General features: G+C 40.8%; 1 protein-coding gene across 22 annotated transcripts in view; it reads left to right on the top strand.

Moving 5' to 3' along the window:
* NRXN1 (neurexin 1) overlaps positions 1-26,594 on the top strand; it is a 1,127,862-nt gene that overhangs the window by 683,458 nt on the left and 417,810 nt on the right. For 3 of the 22 annotated variants that reach the window (XM_065890686.1, XM_065890687.1, XM_065890688.1), the window contains exon 1: positions 21,049-21,307. The exons of 18 other annotated variants lie outside the window; for them this stretch is intronic. In XM_065890686.1, the coding sequence (XP_065746758.1) occupies positions 21,049-21,307 (259 nt within the window). Of the gene's footprint in view, positions 1-21,014; positions 21,308-26,594 lie in introns of those variants that run through there. One more of the 22 variants, XM_065890689.1, reaches the window with a different exon arrangement.

Consider the following 26,594-nt stretch of genomic DNA (forward strand, 5'->3'; position numbering starts at 1 on the left):
TACTCTTGTTTCTTAACATTTTTTCCTATACTCTAGAATCAGTTGATGTGCTATCTAACCTAAAAGGATAGCATATAATTTAATGATTAAGAGCTTTGGAATTAGACTAGCATTCAAATTCCAACTCAGAGACGTACTAGCTGTATAACCTTTGGCAAGTTACACTTTAAACTCTCTCAAAGAGTCAGTTTTGCATCTATAAAATCGTGGTAATAATAGCTAGTTATTAAAATCAAATTTAATTCAAAGATAAAATAAAATAATATTGGAAAGTATTTAGCTGGTATTTGGCACAGAGTAAGAGTTGGGTAATGATTTTGGTTGTTTTTATTATTAACCAGTAAGCTAAGCCTAGTAGGAATAATTGTCATTAACTATGCCAATTATTCACGAACTAGCATGCAATTTCCACTTAATAGCAGTGATGTTAAACTGATGTATATTAAAATATGTTCAGAGTGGCATCTGATATATATGGGTGCAAGTGTATATATGGAAACTTATCTATAGTTACTTCCACTGAAGTATAAACAAGTTTTCGTACCCACAAAATTGCACTTATTTTTAGGGCACTGGTGTCAACAGCCACCTCTTCAAAGAAATTATTTCTTTTGATCCATTTAGTAGCTTGATCCCAGCTGCATAAAAATAGACTTGCAGTATTTCATTTTTCTACAGACTGCTGATGGCTGCATTCCATAACTTAAGAAATCTGTCAAGAGGAAGCCTCTGAAACTCAAAAGCTTTTACAGAAACTTGTTGCATTTGCTAGCATTCAAGCTGGAATTATTTGCAATTCACAAAATATGGATTTTAAAAACATTGCCTCAATATATTGAATATGATTCTTGACTCTACATTAGATATTGACTGTTACAATTTTCATATCATAAAGGTTACCATGCAATCAGTAATTACATAGTTTTAGGATGATTTTACTATTTTCTCTTTGGTCAAATGGGGTCAATCACTCAAATAAAGGGAATATGCCCAGAAATACTATGTGTATGTGGGTGTTGCAGTGGATAATAGCAGCCTCAGCAAAAACTCTTAGTTACAATAGTGAATGCCTTGACCATTTTGCAAAAATTCTCCAACTCTCACACTCATGTCTATGAGTTTATTTATACGAGTTGGAAGTTCTGTGTGAGATTTTGGTGCGTTATTATTACTATTTAACTTTAATCACAGGACATATCAATCACAATAAAGAGAACAGGTAGGTAAAGATAATCCAAATGAATCTATCACCCAGTTCTAACATTTATCTAAGAGATTAATACTGTTTTATCTGTAACTTCAACCCCTTCCATTTCTATCCTCTGACTGGATTGTTTTGAAGCAAGTCCAGGACATTGCCTCATTCACCTGCAGATACTTTAATATGAATTTTTAAAACATATGGAAAAAAACCAAACAGAAAAACTATGACCACAGTAACTTTGGTGCTATTTTGATAAGGACATTATAGCCATAACCTAGAAATGTCTTGAGTACTGTTCTTCTGGGACTCCCTACTCTCCCAGGATTCTCAGAGAACAACACAAAATGTGTACCTAAATTCCTTCCATGCAGAACTCTCTAGAAAATGTAATTAAAGCACCCAACATGAACTTGAAGCCAAAGTGAAATCTCCCTCACAAATCTGAATCTTTATCACTGTCATTCTCAGATCTTTCTGAAAGTGAGAATATGGGGGCTGGGGAAGGAATGAGTTTACTTAGCCATCTACTGCTAGGAGTAGAGGAGGAATATCAACAATTTCCAGCCTGATCTTAGAGCCTTCCTCTACCTAAATCTGAGGCCAAAAAACAAAAACCAAAAAAACACCTGTGGCCTAAGCTAACTCTTCCGTAGGGTCTGCTGTGACTCACCAGGACCCAGGTACAGGAGTGTCAATCATAAAGGAGAATGTATACTCACAAGTCTCACTACCCAAGAGTATACACTCATGCTTGTTAAGGTATTAAAACATAAAGTAGAGAATTGATAGAAATTCGGTTAATTGGATCAGTGTGGTACAGTCATTCCCCAAATGTGTTTTAGGCAACATTGGTGTTGTGGGATGCTAAAAGGTGTCTTTAAAAGGGGTGGGTCTTGGAGCCTGAAATGTGTTAATTTGCAGTGGGGATCACGAAGAAGCAGATGTGGTAGGGGATGTTTTTGAAATGTATTTAGCTGTTGGTCTTTTATCTTCACTGAGCATCTGTTAGGATTAGTGTTTCTCTTAACAGTCTTTGGGGAATGTTGATGTAGAAAATCAATATCGGAATGGGGAAAGAGACTGAATTTTTCATTTTGTCCATTTACTAGGTTTAAATTATTTGTGTGATTGTTGCTACATTGTTGAAGTTTGGGCTGTGAGTATACATTGCAAGGAAGTGGTTTTGGAACTTTTAAATCAAATAAATCTGACAATAATTTTCCTGACACTTGAAATGGAAAAACTTTATATTCTAAGTCATCCTTCCTCTACTCATTTTATAAATCTGAGGTAGTCCATTCTTTGTTTCTGACTTAACCTGTGGAAAAAATGCCGGATTTTTCATATAAAATAAGAATGTATAATGTTTCTCTTTTGGAAATTTCAGGTGCTTTATTTATGTGAGCCCCATTACTATGAAATTTGGAAATATAACTATCTAGAGTTGGGTGTAAATGGCCAAGTTCATGCCCTTTGCTCTGTTGCATTTCAGATGGGAAACTTCTGGAAAAGTCATTAACCCCTGATCTTCCCAGTTAGACAGTAAAATACTATGATCCTCCCAGCAAAAAAAAAAAAAAAAAAAAAAAGAAAAGAAAAGAAGAAAAAGGCAGAATATGCGCCAGAGATAGTCTAGTCATAGATTAATCAGGTCACAAGTGGGGCATTGTTTTCAGTTTTCGGTTACATATTTATTAAAGAATATTGACACACTGAAATATGTTTCTTCCAGCTCTAAATGTCTGTGAGTCTAGAATAGCAACTTTGAGGCTGTTCTGATCAGAGAAGCATAGATTCTAGGGAATATAACTTATTTTCAAATATTTGAAAGGCATCCTGAGTAAACAAAAAATGGCTTTTTTTTTTGTGGCTGTGAAAGGCAGTACTTGGACCTTTGTGAGAAAATATAGAAAGGAAAGTGTACAGAGATATGAATCCCTTTCTAATAATTAGAGCTTTGAACACTGCTAACATGAGAGGTGGTAAGTTGTTAGCTCTCTGAAGATCCCAGGTAGAGGTTGCATGCTCTCCACCAGAAATGTTACCTAAGAATAGTATTGACTGGAAGTTTGGGTTTCATGACCTTCAACTCTATTCTTCTTTAGTTTCTACAAACATTTTTTAAATTACAGTTCTAGCAGTAACTATCCCAACTACATTGAGGAACATTTTGAGAGTCTGATAAAATTATGGCTCCTGTCTCCACAAAAATGCACAGATGCACACAAAAAATGTGCACATAATTTTGAAGATTCTTGGTCCCCTTGAGGCTTATTTATACATCCCAGGAAAAGAATCTGATCTTTAATTTAATTAACTTTGCAATTCTGAGTAATCACTTAACCCATGCAGGCCACAGAATCCTCATAATTAATGTGTAGGGATGAGAGATCTTTAATGTAGATAGATCTTTCCATTCTTATACACACACGCGCACACACACACACACTTATGTATATTTGATGTTCTGTTCGAAGGCAGTTGTTGAGTATAAGACCCATCCTCAGTAGGACAAAATGGAAATGGAAAGCAGGGGTCTTCTCACAATTTGAAAATTTGAATCCTAGCGAATAGAGGCAATAAAGCCTCATTTCCCTATTGGTTTAGACATAAACATGTTCTCAAGTCTTGATTTCCAGTTTTAATTTTTGTCTATTTGTAATAATAAAACAAGAGCACAGAAGGTCTGTGTGGGAGTTAGACCTGAGTGAAAGGTGAGGAATGCCTTTTGCAGTACAAGACAGTTGGAAGGCATCAGTGACTGGATGAGTCCATCTTACAGCTCATTAGCACTGCCCTTAATTGGCAGAGATCATTGCTGAGTTTATCCATATGAAGTAATTATACATACATACATACATATGCAAACATACATGTGCATATAGAAATGGAAATGATTTCCTTTAAATCGATTTTAGGAGGAGAAATAGAGACCAGCATTTCCTTACTATTATAATATAGGTTTGTTTTATGCTAGCCCTTCAAAATGTGGTCTATCTTCAATTCACACAAGACTGTCTTTTTTTTTTTTATTGAAGTATAGTTGAATTACAGTGTTGTGTTAATTCCTGCTGTACAGCAAAGTGATTCAGTTATACATATATATACATTCTTTTTCATATTCTTTTCCATTATAGTTTATCACAGGAAGACTGTCTTTAGTAATTTCAAAAATACCATAGGGGATAATTCTCAGTGTAGAGCAAAGGAATTAAATAGAAAAAATTAAGTAGAAACTTCATTAGCTCTTTTGAATTCCAGTCCATCAAAGTAAAGAAGTTTTTTGAATAACCTCCTGTTCTGTCCCTCCCAACCATAAACTCGACCCCCTCACCCCACCCCCGCCCCCGTCCCTACTCCTTCACCTTTCTCTTTTTCCTTCTTATCATATCTTATTTATGGTGCATTGTAGGAAGTGCCTAGTGCTATAGAAAAAAATTTAAAAAGAGATACAAAGAACCATCTGGGCAAGGCATCAACCCTCAGGGCATTTACTATCTAGTGGCTGACAGAGGACACACTGAGCAAATCAGCATTTCTTTGTTTCTCATAAACACATACGGACATGCCAGAAAGCATTATCTTAACAGCAGTACCAAACATTTACAAGCACCTGCTCTGTGCAAGGCCTTAGGCTAGCAAATATTTGTGACACTAGTGTTGTCCAGTCTTTTGTTACGAATGCAGATTCCTGAGCACATCCTCAGAAATTCAGTAAGTCCAGGGTGAAGTACAACTTTAAATCGTGGTTTCACACGAAAGTGCTGTGAGTTATTGGCAGACTGCATTTTGAAAGGAACACCTGCTAATGAAATGCAGAACCAGAAAATCATGAGACATTGGCCCTACCCTCATGCGGCTGCAGTCTAGCTGTAGAGATAGTCTGTACACACAGAGAGGAAAAACTTTATGGTAGCTAAGCTCACGATAAAATCATGGCTGAAATCGTGGAAGAGGTAGAAATTGAGGAGAGTCTTCAATAACTAGAATAAATAAATACCTTTTATCAAGAGATATGTTTATCTTTGGCTGTTAACCATGGCTATTATTCATTTTATACCTTTCTTTTGGTCTTTTATCTGCATTCTCTAATTTGCTCAGTTCGTATGACCTCCTCTGTGTTGTGATTTTATGATCCTCCCCTACCTCTCCTCCTCTCTGACACTGGGAGACTAAGACCATGATTGGTCTGTGTACTTTTAGAAGACATCAGAGCTCACAGAGATGAGTAGGAAGGAATGCTGGTCACCACTTCTAATAGCAACCCGTGGGAGTTGTGGTTCAGTGGTTGTTTCAGTATCACCTCCTATAGAAATGCCAGTTTGCTTCAGATATGTGAATGTTTGAGACCATAGGGAATGTTGTGGAGGGGAATTATAGTCAGAAATCATACAGAACTTCAAAAACTGGCTACTGTTTCAGATGAAGAGTACCTAAGGTAGCTGTGCATCAATTCTACCAGAATACAGAAGACAGGTAACATCATGCTATTTAAATTTATTTAAGCCTATGTATTTGGAATTGTAGAATTTGTTTAACCTCCTGTAACATCTGCCCAGGTGATTTATAATTGAGCACAGATAAAACTCTTTATGCTTATTATCAAATAGAGTGCACATAATAAACTTAGCCAGAAGTGGATAATTTGGTTAGTACAGTCTAATTGCAACAGAGTCCAATGGAAAATACATAGAATATACATAATATACAGTAAGTTATTGTATGCATTTGTTTGGTTTATTTCACATCTGCCCTTTTACTCTGTGTCTGCTGTTGCTATGATTAGTTCACCACCCACCTTTTTCTCAGATCATTTTGACCTTGCCCTTCTATACTCTCCAAAGAGGTCTCTTCTCTTCCCTTGTTTTAGACTATTTATTTTTAGGCTTCCAAACTGGTGGCCATACATTCTCAGTTTCTTAGTGTTAGAATTATTTTATTTGCCTTACATGTGTTATGGTACTTCTCTCCTGCACCCCTTCCTGAAGAGCATGGAATACATTTCCCTGGAGCTAAGGACATATGATTGAAGATATATAAAATAATAAATATGTCTACTTTCCTGTGGATAGTTGCTTAGCTCCTCAAGAAGGTACTTGGGGATGAGTTACTTTCCCAGCCAGGGTAACAGCCATATACATCAGAGGGTAGCCTTTGTGCTTCTCCTCGACAGCTCTTGCATAAGAACCTACTTTCAGTTTCCTTGGCTGACAGTTAGACCTAAAGCTCTCTTTATTATTGCTCACAAGCTCCATTATTTTTTTATCTGAGGACATGTCCACAGGCAAGATCCCAGGACAGGAGAATAAATCAGAAATTACTTTGTGGAAATGCACATTAGTTCCAAATCCCCTTCTAGTTTCTAGAAGGTTCTTCTGGAACCTTCAGTTCACATACGTTAGTGCTCAAATCTGCTTCTTTATTAATATATTTCCACCTATCGGCTCTTCCTCTAGCTGCAGAGCCAATAAAGCATACCTATGGCTTTTCTGAGCATCTGGTCATTCTTCTTTTTGTCAATGTATCTTTTAAAACAGGGAAGCCAGCATGTCAAACAATACTCTGTATGTGTCTTATGTAAAGTGCAGAAAAGTGAACTGCATACTACAATTCAATTCAGGCAGTTTTTCTAACAGTTGCATCAAACTGTTGTCTATGATTACATTTTTGTCCAGTGAAAATCTCGTGGTACTTTTTTACACTAAAAACTACAGAATCCGTTCTCCCTCATCCTGTGCTTATGCTATTGATTTTCTCAAACCTACATGCAAGACCTTACATTTATGCATGTTAATTTTTCCTACTTTGAAGCATATGGTAGTCTGATGAAGAGGATGCCCTGCCAGTTGAAAATGTGTTTTATGAGCTCTACAATAACTTAAACAATCTTCACTCCTCTGTGGACCTTCTGGATTCTTCCTAGATAAGTTTTATTTGCATTTGCATAAATAACATGTACACAGAAGTAAGAACAAAATCCAGCTTTAAATTCTTATCTGGGACTTTGAGGACTGTAGGAAGAACGACAAAGACATTGTTTGGTAGGCGATATAACTGTCAATCTTATGCCACAGTGGTTTTCTGGCTGCCCAAGTCAACAACTTGTTGCTTCTATGCATTTAATCATGGTGTGGTGACCAAGAGTTAGGGCAATTGAAACTCTTTAGTCAGACAGGTAATTGCGTGTGTACATCAAAGTTAATAGTGGCCTTCCAGAATGATAGAATATTAAATGCAAGGGATTGTTTGGATCAATAATTGTTTCTTAAAAACTTTATAAATAGCATCTGCCCCATAGGTGGGAAGCACCTGGTCGATAAGCGTGTCTGAATTGTGCACAGTGCTGCTTTGAAACCCTTTGAGTATGAAACTATATTAACTGACGTAAGAATACTTATTCAGCTCCAATTCAATCCCATTGACAGGGCAGTTTCTAAAAGTCACAAGGGACATATCATCCTTTCATGGACCTCAGGAGAGGATTGGGATCAGCCCAGTTCAAGATAAGGAGGCAATAACCTCAAAGACTCCTTTCCTCAACTAGAACCAAGTCCCCAAATGTTTATTTCCGGATGAGCTCAGGGCCTGGTACACATCCTGCTGTAGAGTAGGTACTCAATGAATATTTGTTAGATAAATAAATTATTTGATACTTTAATGAATAACTGGACAAATAAATGTATATCAGCTGTACCTACTCACACTTAGGTATATACCCCCAGGAAGATGAGTTTATTATAATAAGCCCACTTCAGAGATCCACCTGACTGAGAGTGTGTCTTTGGCAGGTTCTAATTCCTTATCTCTAGAAAATAGAATGTTCTCTTCCTTTTCCCTGGCATGCTTAGGGAGGACAAAGAGAGAACACTTCCCTTCAGTGCCATAACATTCTTTACTCAAAGGCATTTTCTTCCTGTTCAAGGGCCTTGGATAGCTTTATTTCCCAATTATTATCTTTAATAGGCACCTGTATTAAAGCAACTGCCTTAACTTTCTAAAATGCATGTGGTTCTGGAGGAACCCAAAGCATATCCTGACTCATTAAAATCACAGTTCTGGACAATATGTTACTGACTGTCCTTAAGGATAAATGTCTCCCCCAGAGCCCAAGATTGCTAACTTGCTCACCTAAGTAATCATCCTTCCCAGAAATTAGTTATATATTAGGTATGTATTTAGCTTCCCCAGACTGATAACCTGACTTACATTGGATTAAACAGAAGATCGTTTACGTTTCAAATTTAATAAGAAGCTCAGAGGTAGGTGATGCAAGGCTAGTGTAACTCCAGTAGGAAAATGTCAAATATTTAGACTCCTTCTATTCTCTTGTTTCTCCATCCTTAGAGTATGATTTTGACCTCATGGTCTCAGAGTGGGCATCTTCCATACACAGTGATTCTGCATTTTGGACAAGAGGAATAAGGTTTTGTGGCAGAAAGCCTGAAAGGCTTTGTAGAAAACCTTTTCCAAGGACTTCCATTTACATTTCCTCAAAATTAACTGGGTCGCAAGGGTACTCTGACTGTAGGGGAGTTTGGGAAGGCAAGTATTTTTAGTGGGGCATATTGCCCTTCTATGTACTTCATCCCTCCCTACCCCAAAAAACAATTTGTTCAATTTGCCGGGAAGAAGGCAAAGTAGATATTGAGTACAAATTAGAAGTATCTGCTACAGCTGCCTTTCTAGGTTGATAGCTTGATCCATTATCTAAGGACTGGGCTGCCCCTAAAAAACTACAGTGACTAAAGTCACCGATTTTTAACATGGATATTGGTATTCCTATATAGTTACCACCCAGTAAGTCATGGGAAACTATTGGATTCTTTAGAGCCAGATCCGTGTCTCATTACAAATCATATAATTTTTATGCTATTTTTTTTTAAATCTGGGGAATTGTAACCTATTTTCCATTCTTGACCTGTTAGCAATCCAAGTCTTGATTTTTTTTCTTTAATTCCCAGTCCTGGAAACCCAGTGGATTCAAACTTCATTTGCCCAGCTAACCTGTTTTTAATCGTTCTATTACTGGATTGAGGAACTTAAACTGGATGAAAATAATATCATTCATTGCTCCAAATTCTACTTATCTCAGCCATACTGAACAACTTCACACTTCTTCCAAAACTCTTTGATTGTAACAGTCAAATTTTATTCTGCTGGGTTACAGATCTGTACTCTTCTAATTTGGTTTCTGTGTATAGTTTCTTATTCCCTTTAATTTTCACAATACAGTAGATTATTCCACCAAAATTAGAAAATACTACTCCAGTTATATATAAAACAAGAAATATGTATATTTGCTCTTAATGTCTCTGTAGGCTATTGAGTTCAAAAATGCCTTAGCATCACTATTTTGACAAAGTGGAAAAAAAAAAGGACAATTAAAATAAAAGCTAGAGCTAACCACTAACCAACCACCATACCTCAGGTGTCTGTTAACAGTATGAAGTATAGGATTCTAGGCAAACCGGATAACTGAGGAATAAGTTGAAATAAATTATAAGGTTTTGTCACAGCGCTTCTATTTAGCTATGGGGGCTTTTTGTTCTTAATTATCTGACATAACAGTCTTCTGCATAGAAAATGTGCAACTTCCTTAAACGTGACTCATATCAGCAGTAAACCTTTAAAAAAAAATGGGCTGTGAAAACAGGCTCATGATTTTCCTTCCCCCCATTTTATACATATAACTATTATTTGCCTTTATTATTTAAGAGTATGCTTTACTCCTTCTTGAATGAAAATACATTTTAAATTGATTAAGATTTTCACATGATATTCCAGAGCACAGTTTTATGCTACAGATTTTCTCAAATCTGAATGTAATACTGACTGATGGCAGTGGTTAATATTGTTGTGAACCTAAAAAGGAAAGCAAACATTTCAGCAAAGCTGAAATTTACATAGTTGTCAATTTTCTAATACTAGCAAATGTGAGCTGCTTCAAAATAAAAATCACCTATATTTTGCCTAAAGAAAGAAAAGAAAAAAGCCTCACATTTCAGTTCGAAGTCATCCTTGTTAAGCTAATTATCTTTAGCTGTGTAGCCATTTAGTTTATTTTTTATTTTTTTTATGCTGTGTGAAGGGTTGCTCAAGGCTGTAAACATAAATGAGGGCTTTTTTATACCTCTTCTGTTGATTGGTTGAGAGGGTTTGTGTTTGGGGGTTCTCTTGCAGTTCCTCTAGAGACTATATTTATGTAAATTGAAAAAAATCAGTATTACTTGAAAAAATAACCCAAACTGTGATTTAACAGTACAAAAGAGGGTACTGTCTAATCCCTCAAGTAGGAAATTGCTTTTCTTCATGATCCATTGCTTTCATACTGTTTCTGGCTCCTACTGCTGAAGGAGAAAAGACCCACCTTTACTCTCCTTTTACTGCGTCTGTTTTCTGGCCTCTGAAGTAAATAATATGCTTATGTGGCAGTAAGTAATCATTGAAATGAGTAAATTTCAATAATAATAGTAAAATGCATGACTGATAAGATCTTCAAGTCTCAGTTGGACAACCGTGATTATACCAAAGCAGGAGATAATTTATATGGGAACCTGATATGAGAAATTAAGAATGTGACATAGTGTAGCAATGAGGATGTGACTTCTTTGTGGCTCGTCTACATGCTACCGTAAATGTTAGATGGAACGAGATATCACATGATCCCAAACTGATGATTTTCTGAAGTAGGTAGGTGTTTCTGCATGATGCTTTGAATTTTTTCTTTGCCAAATGACAAATCAAAATGTTGCCAATAAGAAAGGATACTGATTGTGTTTGTAGCTGCTCTTCCATTGGCCAGTAAAGTATCCAGTTCTCATCAGAATTTAAGTTGCTGTTTGCTATGCTAGGAGGTAGCATTATTTTAAAGCAAACCACTTTAATTGGTTTAACACCAATTAAACTAACACACTTCCATTGGACTAACACACTTCCATTGTCAATATTTGGCTAAATTTCATTAATGAGTGACATTTTACATAGCACAGAGAATTGCACACTATTATATATCTCCATTCTTAAAAATTAGAACAGCAAATCTGGTTTTAATTATTTAAGGATAATGGTAGATGAGACATTTCTTCTGTCCATTTGGGTATAAAACATTCCCTTAAGTCTAGAAATGTTTCTTGTATCTCTTTGATTAGGTGCTTAAAGCAATCTGAGGGTAAACTATTTCATTTGAAAATAATATAAAGGCAATTATCAGGTATGAATTTTAAAAATCATCAGATGTGCTTTGTTTTAATACGTATCACATGTTAAATATTGAAGACCACACCATTTTCATTATGCCTAATGAAAACTTCATTAGGAAGACATTAGTAGATTAATTCCACTTGCTGGGTGGTTTATTTTATTTAGAATGCAATAAGGTAAGTTCATTAGTTTGCAGACATAATGTTTTCTCCTGTACCTCAACGCAACTAGGAACAATTCCACAGAGGTCTACAGATCTACTGACACCTGTCAAGATAAACATACAGGTCTCTGGGGGAATCATCACAGCAATAGGACAGAGAAAACCTGAGGAAAGTAATTCTTTCATGAGAGAAAAAGACAGTTGAAAAAAAGCTGATTGATAATTTTTGGAAATGCCTCTCAGAGGTCATATCTTTTTATACGAGTATCAAAAAATATATTCTATCTTTTAAACAAATGTTTTGGAGCATATACTACACATTTTGAAATAAAGATAAATACTCTAAGAGATTTGAACTAAATGGAATGATCATTCAATTTGAATTGAGCCACTGGAAGTTTTTCCAAAACCTATAGCTAAGTCTCTCATCCATCCCAGAACAGGTATATTAGATTATACATTCTGCTACAGTGATATTATTTGAATGGTTATAGTTAAAATGGTGCCAGTATTTCCATTATAAAACCCTATTTTCAAGGATTTATAAGTTGGCTATAAATGTTTGCTCTGCAATTCAACTTGGCAGCAAGCGTCTTTGCTTGGTGGTGTTTTATTTTCCTTTTACATAGTATGGGAAAGAAAGACATCTGTTTATAACATGAGTAGGAAAATATGACAATGAATTCCCTTATTCTTCATAACCAGTTGTTTAGCATTCGAATCAAAGTTCAGCTTAAATTTGTTATATATTTTAGGCAATGAAAGAGCTAACCAAAAGCCTGCAAGGATAAATTGAAGAGGGGAAGGTGGATTTCTTTTGTTTGTTGGTTTGGGTTATTTTAAATTCCTAAACATGGATATAGACTTAACCATTTATCCTGACACTTCATTCATACAGCACAAAAATAATATAAATATACTATTACATACCCCGGACATTTTTTTTTTCTTTTTAGGTATTTGTGATAGTCTATACTTGAGAAACTGGAGGAGTTCAGAAAATTTTCCAACAATTTGGTAGAGGAATGAATGGGATAGTAAGAGACCTAGGTAGCAGAAAAGATCATTTTTACAGAGGGAATTGCATGGGCAGTGGCAAAAGAAGTGAAAAAATGCAGTGTATTTAGGGAAGAGAAGTTCATGTTGCTGGAGCCTAGGATGTTTGTGGGGTAAGTGGCAGAAGTTGAGGTAAAGATAAGACAGGAGAGGCAGGATCGAGACAAATTTTGAACGGCTTAGTATGCCATGGTAAAGAAACGGTTAATATGCCTTTTACTTACTTGGAAAAGGGATCTTTGTAGTGGGATAGTCACACTAACTTTACTACAGTACTAACTTCAAAATATCACTCTGACAAAATGTGTAACCTAATATATTTGTCTTGAATTGGATGGGGATTAAATTATAGATCCCAGATAAACCTATTTAGAGATTCAGTTCAAATTGCATGATTAAATTCCTTTCAGTGAATTCAAATGGCAACATATGCTACAGAACATATATCCATAAAGATAGATTGAATTGGTTTATATGCTGTAAGTGCTCCGGCATTCAGGAAATTGAACTCATGGTATGGGCGTGACGTCTGGTTCTGGATTTGAATATCTGTATTTACTAGGGAATTTGCAAATTATATCTCAGTTTTTATATCACCCTAACTTGCCTTATAGTTGTCCTTCCAACTCTAGTTCCACTTTCAATGATCCCATTTTGCTTTCTTCTTCAGTGGCGTGTATATATGATAGACTGTGCTGGTGAATGCAGGTGACAGATCCCAGGTTGTCAGTTTTTGTCACTGATCTTTCCTGTGGCTGATGCTGGTCAGACTGAAGACCTGATATGCCAGGACCTGAAAGGGACTTTTTTTTTTCTTTTTTTAAATGGTGCCTGGCTATTTGGATGGCCAGTATTAGGTTTTATATGGAAACAAGCATCCTCACCTGCATAAGGCCACGTGGCTGATACATTAGTAAAGTCAGATTTCAACCCTAATGCGGTGCCTTCAGTCCTGTAGGAGCTCAGTCCTGCCTCTAGCCACTGGCCAGGCTAACTGAAGAAGAGCACACATTCAAAAGATGAGAAGGAAAAGAAAATAGCTTTTTCTAAGTAGAATAAAAGGAATTTATAGTTTCATGTTGTGAAATGAGAACATATAGGTTTATATGCTGGACATCTTGAAGTCTTCAAAGAATGCTTTAAAGAAGAGATCTGAGAACAGCACTGCTGTCTATGTTTAGAATACACAGCCAAAGAGGCGAGGTCATTGGTAAGGAGTTTAATTAGAAAGGCCTCCCTGTGTTGGTTAATAAAACCCGTGTTAAAGACGTTGACATTCAGACAGAGCGGTGGTTCTGAAAATCTAGTTCCTCTAGGCCAGCAGTATAAGCATTACCTGGGAACTTGTTAAAAAAAAGCAAATTATCAGGCCCCTCTACATATCATGGGAATCAAAAGCAAAGCAGTCTATGATTTAAGAAGCTGTTCCGGTGATTCTCGGGCACGCTAAAGTTTGAGGATTTAGAGTAACAGAGAATTGGAGAGGTGGCCGAACGTGGGAAGAGTCTGAAATAGGGCTAAATTAAAAATCACATTACAGCTCATTATCTGTATGTCTTTAGCAGCTATCTAAAATATGTACCTGTGAGTAAATGACAATAACTTATATTTAGTGCTTAATATATTTTACACAGTGTTATAATCATTTTACAGATGAGAAAATGGGGGCAAAGGTCCATGAAACACAGTGTCACATGAATAATAACTATGGACTCAGATTCAAACTCACAGTGCGGCGCTCGAACTGCATGTTTTCCCTCTACACTATGAACCCATTCACATCAAATGGCATGAACCTAGGGAAGAGTTCGTCAGCAACACAAGTACATCTAAATAACTATACAAACAATATAAGATGCTAGTGACCAAAAGATAGCATATGATTGGGTGGTACCAAAGCAATGCCCACAACACTTCAAGATGCAGTTAATAATGAAATTTCTATGACCCAGACTTGGTGCTTAGGCAACAAATTTTATGTAGGATGTCATAAATGAACTTTTTATTAAAAGGGGCAAGAGAAGAGATAGCATAAAACAGGGGTTCGCTGTTAGGAACCGGGCCGCACAGCAGGAGGTGAGTGGCAGGCGAGCGAGTGAAGCTTCACCTGTATTTACAGCCGCCCCCATCGCTCACATTACCGCCTGAGCTCCGCCTCCTGTCAGATCAGCAGCCGCATTAGATTCTCATAGGAGCGCGAACCCTGCTGTGAACTGCGCATGCGAGGGATCTAGGTTGCGCGCTCCTTACGAGAATCTAATGCCTGATCATCTGAGGTGGAGCTGAGGCAATGATGCTAGCGATGGGGAGCGGCTGCAAGTACAGATAATCATTAGCAGAGAGGTTTGACTGCACAGAGACCGTAATAAGTCAGTTGTTTGCAAACTCATATCAAAACCCTATCAGTGAGTGGCAACTGACAATTGAGCTGCATCTTACAGAATAGGCTGGACATAAGCAACACACTTTGGGTGTCACTGTCTCACGTCACCCCCAGATGGGACTATCGAGTTGCAGGAAAACAACCTCAGGGCTCCCACTGGTTCTGCACTGTGGTGAGTTGTATAATTATTTCATTATATGTTACAATGTAATAATAGAAATAAAGTGCACAATAAAAAATGTAATGCGCTTGAATCATCCCGAAACCATCCCCCCCAACCCCACCGTCCGTGGAGAAATTGTCTTCCATAAAACCGGTCCCTGGTGCCAAAAAGGTTGGGGACCACTGGCATAAAATACTTCAGTCCTAAACACAACTAACTGTGACTGAATAAATCTATTCGTATTTCAGAAATCAAACTGCAAGCTTTAATTTCTTTTGAGTGAATTGGGCATCATGTTGGCTCATGTTGGGTTCCCGCTACTCTCTCTCAGTGTGGAGGTTCTAGGTAATAGGTGCATTGACTGAATTTCCCAGTCTACATCTATGACTGGACTATGGGTGGTAGGAGATAAAAGTTCACTTCCAGTTAAGTGAACACTTCATAAATAAATCTGACTTTTTGGTAACATTATTACTTCTGTGGGCCTCAAGTTTATCACCTGAAGAGATTGTACTACAAAATCTCTAGGAATGCTTTTAGCCCTGGCATCTTTTCTTTCTTTTCTTTTCTTTCTTTTCCTCCCTCCCTCCCTCCCCCCTCCTCCATTTCTTCCTTCCCACTCCTTTCCTTCCTCCCTTTCTTTCTTTCTTTCCTTCTTTCTTTTTCTTTCTTTCTTTCTTTCTCTCTCTTCCTTCCTTCCTTCCTTTCCTTCTTTCTCTTTTTCTTCCTTCCTTTCTTTTTTCTTTCTTTTTCTTCCTTCCTTCCTTCTTTCCTTCCTTTCTTTCTTTTCTTTATCTTTCTTTCTTCCTCTTCCTTCATTCCTTTCTTTCCTTCTTTCTTTTTCTTCCTTCCTTCTTTCCTTCCTTTCTTTCCTTTCTTTTTCTTTCTTTCTTTCTCCTTCCTTCCTTCCTTCCTCCCCTCCCTTCTTCCCTCACTTCCTTCCTTCCTTTCTCTCAGTGCCCTTACTCTTCTGATCTATTCTGATCTTTTCTCAGAACACCTTTAGGGACCTGCAATAACCCAGAAAGGTAACAGGATCAGAGGTTTGTCTTTGCAACTTCACAGACAGCATCCTCTCCTGAGCCTCTCTGTCTTTACTCTCTCTCAATCCCAACTCAGAAATGCAGGTAGATGGATATGTGGGGTCTCTTTGCCTTTTCTTGTGCTGACATCAGTAGAAATGCAAAATGCATGACTGACACTCTGCTCATTTTTAATTTTTAAAAGATTGGTACTGCCTGTAGGTTTTAATATACTTCCTCTCTGCCATTTTATTGTCTACTTTTCTATTTTGAAAGCTTAATACTGAGCTGTAACAATTTCCAATTAAGTTTTAAGAAAAACACGAAAAGGTTGAAAGTGTCTGCCTGACAACCATTTTGTTTCTTGAGACAGAAGGGTGATTTTAGGAATATGAAAAAATAGTTTGAAATAACCTGTGCTTTTCCATTTCTGTGTACACTCCCCCTTCTACACACTCTTTTTCTCTTTCTCTTTCCATTCCCTTTCTTTTGTCCCCTCAGCTTTCAAGCCCATCTCCCATTTCTTGCATGGTTGTCTGATGCAGGCTACCTGCCTTCTCGTTCATTATTAATCATCAGCTATGAATGCATCTAGAATAACTCCCTGTGCGCAGCTATTAGATTCTCTTGGTGGAGCTCGGTACCCACAGTGGTCAGAGGCAGGGGAGGGTCAACCACTCTTGCAAGTGTTTCCACAGCTCCTAGTGGGTTTAAGATGCAGACCAACTTCTGCTACAGAAACAGACACTTATTAATAAGTAGGAACAAAATCTTACAGCATGTTCTGGAAGCTTGATGAAGTTCCAGCTCTTGGTTCTTTTAGGTACCCCAAAATGTCTTGCAAATAGGTTTTCTTAAAGCAAATATGGCAATATTTCAGTGGCAGCATCCAGATCATCATCTGTCAGAATTAGGTGATTAAGGTTTGTTAGGGATCAATGGTAGCACCCACTTCATATGGTTTTGTGATGATTAAATGAGCTCTCAGAGTTGTGCCAGTTATGAATGTATTAGTTCTTATTATTACTAATATTATGACACCATTCCTTGTAGTAAAGGGTGAAAGGCCTTATAGATTCATATACTCTATTCAAATAGAAGCAAAGCATGTTTACAAAAAGTTTGGCCAGTCCACATATCTTGAATGTTAATGATTTCACCAAAGAGGACCCACCCCTAACCTCCATTAACCAACTGACAGGCCATTTATGTCACCGATGATAATCTGTTTCCAACATACATTATAATTAATGAACAAAGCCACATCATGATTGGAGATGATGGTAACTCAAGACTTCCAAAAGTCACCTCTGACTTCTGTAATTCTGGCTGAGCTGTTGGAGCTTACATTCCTGATGAAAGCAACCAACCTCCTGAGACACAGAACCGCACTAACACACATTTATATCGCATTGTCCATGCTGCAGTATTTAAGAGTAAATTACAAGCAGCCGAGCACCATGTCTCCTCCAGCCAGTTTTTTACTCACCTGAGAACAATTTGTCAGTGCTGCCTCAGTTTCCTTTATTTTATTTTATTGTTAATAAATCTATTTATTTATTTATTTCTGGCTGCATTGGGTCTTCGTTGCTACGCCTGGGCCTTTCTCAAGTTGCAGCTAGTGGGTGCTACTCTTTGTTGCGGTGCGGGGTCTCATTGCGGTGGCTTCTCTTGTTGCACAGCACAGGCTCTCGGTGCACGGGCTTCAGGAGTTGCGGCTCACGGGCTCTAGAGCGCAGGCTCAGTAGTTGTGGTGCACGGGCTTCGTTGCTCCGCGACATATGGGATCTACCGGGACTAGGGATCGAACCCGTGTCCCCTGAATTGGCAGGCGGATTCTTAACCACTGTGCCACCAGGGAAGTCCCCTCAGTTTCCTTAGATAATACACTTTCAGCCAAAGAACTGATCAGCTGAAGAGACACGAAGAGTAAGTGCAAGCATTATTTGCTTCATACAGATTAGGCATGAGTCTGCTCACAGGACTTTTCTCCACTCTCTAGACAGAGAATTTGCTCCTTGTTCCACCATAACAGCCATTTATAACAAATATTGCAGCATCAGTATCACAGAATCCACCCAAGAAACTCCTAGGTACTGCAAAGGTGCCTTAGACATCTGCCTGAAAACACGACAGCTAGGGCTTCCCTAGCTGTCTAATGAATTAAAATCTACTAATGAATTAAAATCCACATGCTAGAAAATAACAAAATGAGGAGGAAGTGGCCTGGGGATAAGGACGGGAACAGACCACAGTGGAAAGTGCAGGATTTGCGTTCTGTTGGTCTTTGAGCAGTTGTGGGAGGGAGACAAGGTGTATTTAAGTAGATAAAGGAACCTTCTCTAGCATGCCTAAGCAGTCTCAATTTAGGGAACTACTGAAGTATTAAATTTTTAGTAGAATAACATAAACTTGTGCCAAGGATGTGAGGTGTTGGATTGCTACAAATTTGGTTTGGTGGCCCTTGGTCACTGGTAACATAGTGACCATCAGAGTCCCAGGGTTGACTCTCTGAATGAACTAGGAAGCAATATGTAAGTCTAAATGACCACGTTGGTGAGTGGGTGATTTGTATCAAATCCTTCTAGAACGACTTTTTCAGGACATGACTTTGTATTTGTTGATATAAAGGATTTTATAGACAGGAGCCTGTGAGAAGTAGTACCTAGTCAGAGTTGTTTTCCTTTGTCTTTAAGTAGGAATAAAAACAAAAAATGTCCAGCCACTAGTCACGTCATAGTTTTTATCATCTTTTAGAAACCAGGGAACTGTTTTAATCACAGTTCCAAATCCCGTGTGCTAGCCTCCAGTGACTGTGGTCCTCCTTGCTAAGTCCACTTGCCGCACTAGACTTTTACTCTTAGTTGTGTGTTGGCTTTGCTGGTCTTTTTCCAGGACACGTGGCTTTCAGTTAAATATTCTTCATTTCGGGGCTTCCCTGGTGGCGCAGTGGTTGAGGGTCCGCCTGCCGATGCAGGGGATGTGGGTTCGCGCCCCGGTCTGGGAAAATCCCACATGCCGCGGAGCGGCTGGGCCCCTGAGCCATGGCCGCTGAGCCTGCGCATCCGGAGCCTGTGCTCCGCTCAACGGGAGAGGCCACAACAGTGAGAGGCCCGCGTACCGCAAAAAAAAAAAAAATATATATATATATATATATATATATATATATATATATATATATTCTTCATTTCACTGGTAGAATATAATGTCCCCTCTTCTTTGGGGGCACTAGATTTAAATTTCCTGATGTTATTTTCCTTATGAAACATGGTAAGAGAAAGGCAGAACTCCACCCTTATAAGACATCATCATAGCTGGGCTTCTATAGAGATCTTGGGGGTTCTTAAAGATTCCTAAAATGTTTGACCAAAACACAAGCAATCTCATTCATCCTGTTTCTCTCTTCTGCTGTCCTCTTTCTCACCTGTCTCATTTTTTCCTTTTTTTTCTCTTTCTGTCTTTTCCTCAGCTGCCAAATTCACTCATTCTTTTTCTTCCTTGTGTATTTTGGTTCCCTGCACTTCTACTGCCTTATGTGAGATATGATACTGTAGTGGGAACGAGGGCTCTTTGTTACGAGTAATCTGTGTAATTAACAGATCATCAAAACTGATGCTTGAGTAGATGGTGTCAGGCCATATTTAGCAGATTGGGTTTGAACACCTGGCAGAACAAGTTTGGTCCAATAAGAAGAGCGGAACTCTTTCCCTTTTAAGAGCTCTCAAGACACTGGTTACATCTGAACCATAGGGGTAGGGGAAGGGTGCCGTTTGCCGTTGTAATTCCGACGGAGGGATCACCTGGCAGAGGAGGGAGCGTTGCTTTTTTAGGTGTTCCCCGCATCGCCGTACACGTGTCCCTTTGACGTGTGGAGAATGCTTGAGAGAGGCAAAGCAGGGCGATTTCTGTGGGAAGCTAGACCAGCCTCCCTCGTTACATAGGCTCGTCCTCTGCATTGCATCCGAGCTTCAGTGATTTGCTGTTTGGAGACTGCAGATTTGCATAGAGCCCCTCGCTTCGCCAGCGTGTGTGGTTCTTCTTTTCTTTTCTTTTCTTTTTTTCTTTTTCCTTTTCTTCCCCCCCCCCGCTTTGTGTGCTTCTGCTTTTCCCCAGCTCTCTTTCCCCCGTTCGATCCCCGCTTCCTTCATAAGGGTGGCACTCTTTCCTCTGAACCCCTCGCCGGGCGTAAGTGTCAGGAGGCGGCAGACGCGGAGATTGCCTCGGGAGCAGGCGATGCGCGCCGCTGCTCCGCGCGCTGCCCGGGGGAGGCTGGCGCGAGCGGGCGACCCGGCCCGGGCTGAATGGAGGGACGGGGCGCCTCGAGTCCATGGGGTCTGCTTCTCCGTTGAAAGGAGGCTGGGCCGGCGAAGTGGCCTCCCCAGTCCCCCCACACAATGCTAAATGGATTTACCTAGTGGATTCGCGGTGGATGGCTGTCATGTAGAAGTGAGGACCCTCCGGGAGGAGCTTTAAACCATTTCCCCGCTCCCCACCCCCCCGGCACGCACTCTCGCCCGAAACTCTTTGGGAGTATCTCTCGAGAACCTGGAGCCCCGGAAATCTGGGAGCAGCCGCCCGCTCCGTGCTTGCTCTTCCCCGGGGCTGCCTTTTCGGACAAGCCCCCATCAGCTGCATTCACCTCGGCTATGTTTCGGATTCTTTGGGGTGCGAGGCACGGCGGACTCCAGGACCCCGAGAAGACTGTCCGAACGAGGGAGAGGATGGGTGCCCTGACGCGGTGAGGCGGCCAGCCCCGCAGCCCACCCTGAGCCGCCCGCTGCTCCCCGGCGCCCTCTCCCCTCACCGCGCCCCAAACTTTGCCTCCCGCGGCGGCTGCCCCTCGGCGGGCGCCCAGCCATGTACCAGAGGATGCTCCGGTGCGGCGCCGAGCTGGGCTCGCCCGGGGGCGGCGGCGGCGGCAGTGGCGGCGGCGGCGCAGGGGGGCGCCTCGCCCTGCTCTGGATAGTCCCGCTCACCCTCAGCGGCCTCCTAGGAATGGCATGGGGGGCGTCCAGTTTGGGAGCGCACCACATCCACCATTTCCATGGCAGCAGCAAGCATCATTCAGTGCCTATTGCAATCTACAGGTCACCGGCATCCTTGCGAGGTGGACACGGTGGGTCTGCGATGCCAAGTTCTCGCGGGTTTTACTCCCTCGCGCCCCCCTTTCGACCCTGCGCTCGCTTCACGGCCCTTAGGGCTCGGAGAAATGGGAGCGCGAGAAAGGGATGTGCATTTGGGTGTGTTGGGTGGGAGCCACTTATCTCTTTGAAGACAATAGAAAGGGGCTGGAGGAAGGCGTCGCGGGTGTTTGCGGTGAGGGGTGGGAGGGGCGTTCCTTGTCAGGGTGCTGGGAGTGAGACGTGGGCACCTATTAAAAGACCGTCCTGGGCCCCGCGGGAAGGGGGCGTTTCTAGCGAGAAGGTCGCTCGGCGTGGCCGAATGGGGAGCCGGGCTCAGCCCAGGGACCTGAGCTCCTGAGAGAGGAGGGCTCTGCTGAACCTTTTGTCTGTGCTCTGTGTTGCTGCCCCACCTCCTGCCCATTTTCCCTGGTCTGGGGGAAGGAGAGGTTCCAGCCCGCACGTTCCTCCAAGGAGTGCTCAGACTGCAGTGACGGTGAAGTGGCAGGTCCCGGGACTCACGAAACTGGAGGCTAATTCCATTTTCCCCCCACCTCTTCCCTTAATTGGAGAAAGTAGGAGGGTGCTGGAGGCACCCTCTCTAGTGCCTGCCAACTCCTACCCAGTTTAGAGGGGACCTCTGAACACCACCCCCTTTCCCTCATCCCACCCACTTACTTGTTTTTGGATCATATCTGAAGGCCGCTGGGATAAGGGAAGTCCTGCTTCCTCCTTCCTCAGAGTATAGTGCTTCCCAAGGAGGGCAGGTGGGGCAATGCTGGCTGGTCTAAGCCAGGAGGTCTGCCTGAAGGAGGAGAAGTTAAAGCAGAGAGAAGCTGTTCTCCTCACCGGGAATTCCTTTGTAAAGAGCAGAGTGTGGAGACAAGCCTTGGTTGGCAGGTTTCTTCTCCAGAATGACCAGCAGTGTAAGGCCAGCTTCCTGGCATCTTCAGATAAATGCCTATTTCAGATTCCCTGAACTGCCAATAAATAAAACATCAACTGTTTTTTGTGAGTCTTCCCCCACTCCCAATTCTTCTTCTTCCCCAGTGTAAAATCTGCTTTAAAAAGCAAGGTGAATGTTATGGACACTGTTTTTTACATCTCTTTCCCCCTCTTTTGCTTGTAGGGCCCCTTTCCCTTTCAGACTTGGTTCCTCTCCGGATCCTTTGCCCGTCTCCCTAGGTAATTCCTCTCCCCCCCCCTCCCCCCCCCCAGCAGCTGCTAGTTATACTGGGATGGCCCCCTTCCCCTGGGACTGGCTTCCTACCTGGGGACAGTTCCGGTTAAATGTGAGAGGTTAGAACCTGACCCAGCTGAAGAGAACAGATTCCCCTGGGCACCTCCTTTGGGAGTGGCCCAGGCACACCTCACAGTGGGCCCAGGAATCCCTTCCTTTCCTTCTCCCAGTTCCCTCTCAAGGACTGTCTCCAGTTAAGCGTGCCTAGGCTGGAGACACGAGTGAAGCCTCCAAAGGGGGCTTTTATGGAAAAAGTGACAGAAAGGATAGATCCCTCAGAAACAGCAAGGAGTTGCTGTTGCTCTCCCCACTCGCTCACAGTATTCTGGGAGCTTATTGCTCCCTTTCCCGGGTGCAGTTCTCACCCCACTGCCTGGCCTTTTTGCAAAATTATGTGAGTTCTGGGGGAGGGAGGCAAGCCCGGACACATGAGGGGCAGACAGAGCGTGGGTGCGGTGAGCCAGATGGGGGTATGCAAGGGGGTTGGGCGCTTAATTATACCAGTGGGAAGCACTTGGCTAATCTCATATGCATATTAACTTCTCCTTTTCTGTGGCTCTGCCTATCTCCCAAGGGATATGGCTGAAAAGGGAGAGTGCCTGGGGGACGTGGGGAGAGGAGAAGACCAAGGGAACCCTGCCGCAGAGAGGACACCTGTCCTCTCACCTCTGTAGCTTCTACCCCAGTCAGGCCCTCGTCTGCTGGTCTCTACAAACATTTCCTTCCCTCCAGAATATAGTGATTGTCTCCGTACATGAATGAAGAAGCAGGCATATCTGTCGCTGGGAAAGAGAAAGGATAGATGGATAGTGGAGGAAAGGGTGTGTGAGCAGCGGTTGTGATTATTCTTTTGGGTCAGAAAACTTTCTCTTTCCTTTGAAGGTTCCATAGTACGGTCGTGTTTGTTACTTTTTGAAACTCTCCCCACCCTGCTCACACACACTTTTGGAGGAAGCTTTCTGATTCTTTCTCCCTGCTTTTTTTTTTTTTTTTTTTTTTTAATCAGAGTAGCAAACTTACCTGTCAGTAGCCAACCTCCGCCGAATAAAAACCGGTGTGAATTTTTCACACTTCATCTCTTGCCTCCCTTGAAAATAGGGAAAAAACTCTGGCTAGAGAACAACCCAAGAACATTAAAGATGAAATAAGCCTCTGAGGGTGGGGGATGGAGAGATGGGAGTGAGGTGGGGATGCAGAGGGGCTGACAGCGGGGCAGGCAGGGTGATGGCTTAAAAGAAACCTAATAAGAAAGGTGACAGTGAATTTGTTGGGTCGATAAACTCCTTGAATATTCAGCTAATTAGACAAAGGGCCCACAAGGAAATAATCTTTGAGCCTAATAGATGAGGGTGAAGGGAAAACACAAAGGTGAATGACAACATGATAAATTCCTGGCTGAAAATCAAGGCAGGTGTAAATGAGGTTTGGTTAAAAATGTGAGACTATGGCAAATATACATATGTAGATGAACATACGAGCTACCCTGTTTGCTTATAGTAGGATTTCTTGGAGTCATAAGACATTTTTCTCATAATAGGGAAAGAATATATGTGCTTGAATGTGTAAAAGAAAAATCATGTGTGGTATATTTTATGGAACAAAATTTAGTTTATCCTCTATGTTTTGAAAACTGCTGGGTTGACTATCCAGGTCCATTCTTCTTCATTTTCTCATCATGCCATGCTTCATTTGCACTATTATGAGGTGTCACTTACAAGAATTGCAGGGTGCTGAAAGCACTCATGGCTACCCTGAGCATCTTTGTGCAAGCTGACCCAGTTGCAGAGATTATGATGAGGATTTTTTAAAAAATGCATATGAGAAGCAGGTTTTGAGATCACTGCAGGATCCCATTTTATTTTGCATGTACTTAAAAATATAAAGGTTGAAAATACCTCTATAGAAAAATTGAATTTTCCTAGTCAAGTAAATGGGGAACTGTGTGACTGTAAATGATAAAAAGCAAGCCTGCTTGTAATTAAGACTGCTACTTAAAGCCAGCAAGAGTTCAGAATAAAGCAGTGTGTTCAGTTGGTATTGCTTTAGAGATGTGCTATATGTGCCAAACATAGAATGATGTCAGTGCAATGCTCAGGTTTCCATCTCTGCTCCTGGCTTTCCTAAGTACCTCTGCATACTTTCAAGAATTAGCTTAGAGCCTCTCAATAATTTCAGGACATAGAGGAAGGAGAAAACCATCATAGGAATGAGCACACCAGTGCCAGCCGTTCTCCTCCCACAAATTTGAGCTCCAGAAATTATACTGCCTTGATTAGCTTTTACTATTAAAGGGCAAAGGGGCTTTCCCAGAAGGAAATGTTAACAGATTTTAAAAGTGTGGTTTATAATTGAGGTAGCCCAATGCCATTCTATGAGGAGAATAATTGTATCTTAAATTTATAATGTTTCTCTTTCTGAGGCACTTTCACACATAAACTTCTAAAAGGAGTGGAGGCTTTTGGAGGGAATTTGAATATCCTTTTTCTTGTAGGGTGAGGCACACCGCAGAGGCACCAAACAATGGAACCAAATCTCTGGTCGGAGTCAAAGAGGAATTACTTATGGAATCAACTCTGCATGGCCCTTAGCCCAGAGCAATTCCATGAGCTCAGAGGTTTTGAAACTTGAACTGAGAGGGTCCTCCATGTGCTTTAATGGTTGATCTCTTGGAGTAGAAATCATTACAAGGACCAGGGCCTCACATTTTGCTTGCAGTGTGTATTAACAATAGTGAATCCTGTGAGAGAGGCTGATGGCATCTGCCTGGTGTCCCATGGATCACTTCATTGATTCTGAGGAGGTTTTTGTTTTTCTCACAAGCAGGAGGTTGCTGTTTGATAGAGTGATCCCTTTGCTCTTTTGTCTAGCATCCAAGAGAGTTAGCAACACCTTTCAAAATATACTTGACTTTACTGTGTTGAAGAAAAATTTAGCTTTTCTGGTAATTAATTCATATGTGTTACCCAGAACATTTTTGGCTATGAATATTCTGCTGAAGTAGATATTCCTACCACACACTTCTTCCTTACTTCGGCTTATTGGACAAAAATGTGCATCACTGCAATGATTTTTTTTTTAATTAATTAATTTATTTTTATTTTTGGCTGTGTTGGGTCTTCGTTGCTGTGCACAGGCTTTCTCTAGTTGCGGTGAGCGGGGGCTACTCTTCCTTGCGGTGTGCGGGCTTCTCAGTGTTGTGGCTTCTCTTGTTGCGGAGCATGGGCTCTAGGCATGCGGGCTCAGTAGTTGTGGCTCGCAGGCTGTAGAGCACAGGCTCAGCAGTTGTGGCGCACGGGCTTAGTTGCTCCGTGGCATGTGACATCTTCCAGGGCCAGGGATCAAACCCGTGTCCCCTGCATTGGCAGGCGGATTCTTAACCACTGCGCCACCAGGGAAGTCTCAGAAAGACTTAATCTTTAAACAAACAAACAGACAAAACCTGCCCTTTGAAAAAAAGTAGCCTCTGAGCATAAATACAAAAACCATAAAGTTTATATATGTGTAGCAGTCATCTGGGACTCAACATGAAATGATCTGATAAAAACATCAACATAGTGAATTTCAGCTACATCACTTTGTATTATCCTTTAATATTAATGTTCTAGAAAGAGCTCTTTGCACAATTGCTTTCCACCAAGTTGCTGCACATATTTCCTCTAACAAAACATAGAGGACTTCCCTGGTAATGCAGTAGCACCCATGGTACCTGGTACACAATAAACATGGGAATGCTAACATATCTTCAAAATCCTGATTTCAATTCTTTTGGATAAATACATAGAAATGGGGTTGCTGGATCAAATGGAAATTCTATTGTTAATTTTTTGAGGAACTTCTGTACTGTTTTCCACAGTGGCCGCACCATTTTGCATTCCTACTCATAGTGTATAAGGGTTCCAGTTTCACTTCTTTGTCAAAACTTGTCTTTTGATAATAGCCATACTAGTAGGTGTGAGGTGATATCTCATCGTGATTTTGATTGAATATGTAAATAAAGTGTGGAATGTACATACAAGGGAATATTATTCAACCTTAAAAAAGAA

Source organism: Phocoena phocoena, chromosome 14, assembly GCF_963924675.1.
Source record: "Phocoena phocoena chromosome 14, mPhoPho1.1, whole genome shotgun sequence".
In the NCBI taxonomy this organism is placed as follows: Eukaryota; Metazoa; Chordata; class Mammalia; order Artiodactyla; family Phocoenidae; genus Phocoena; species Phocoena phocoena.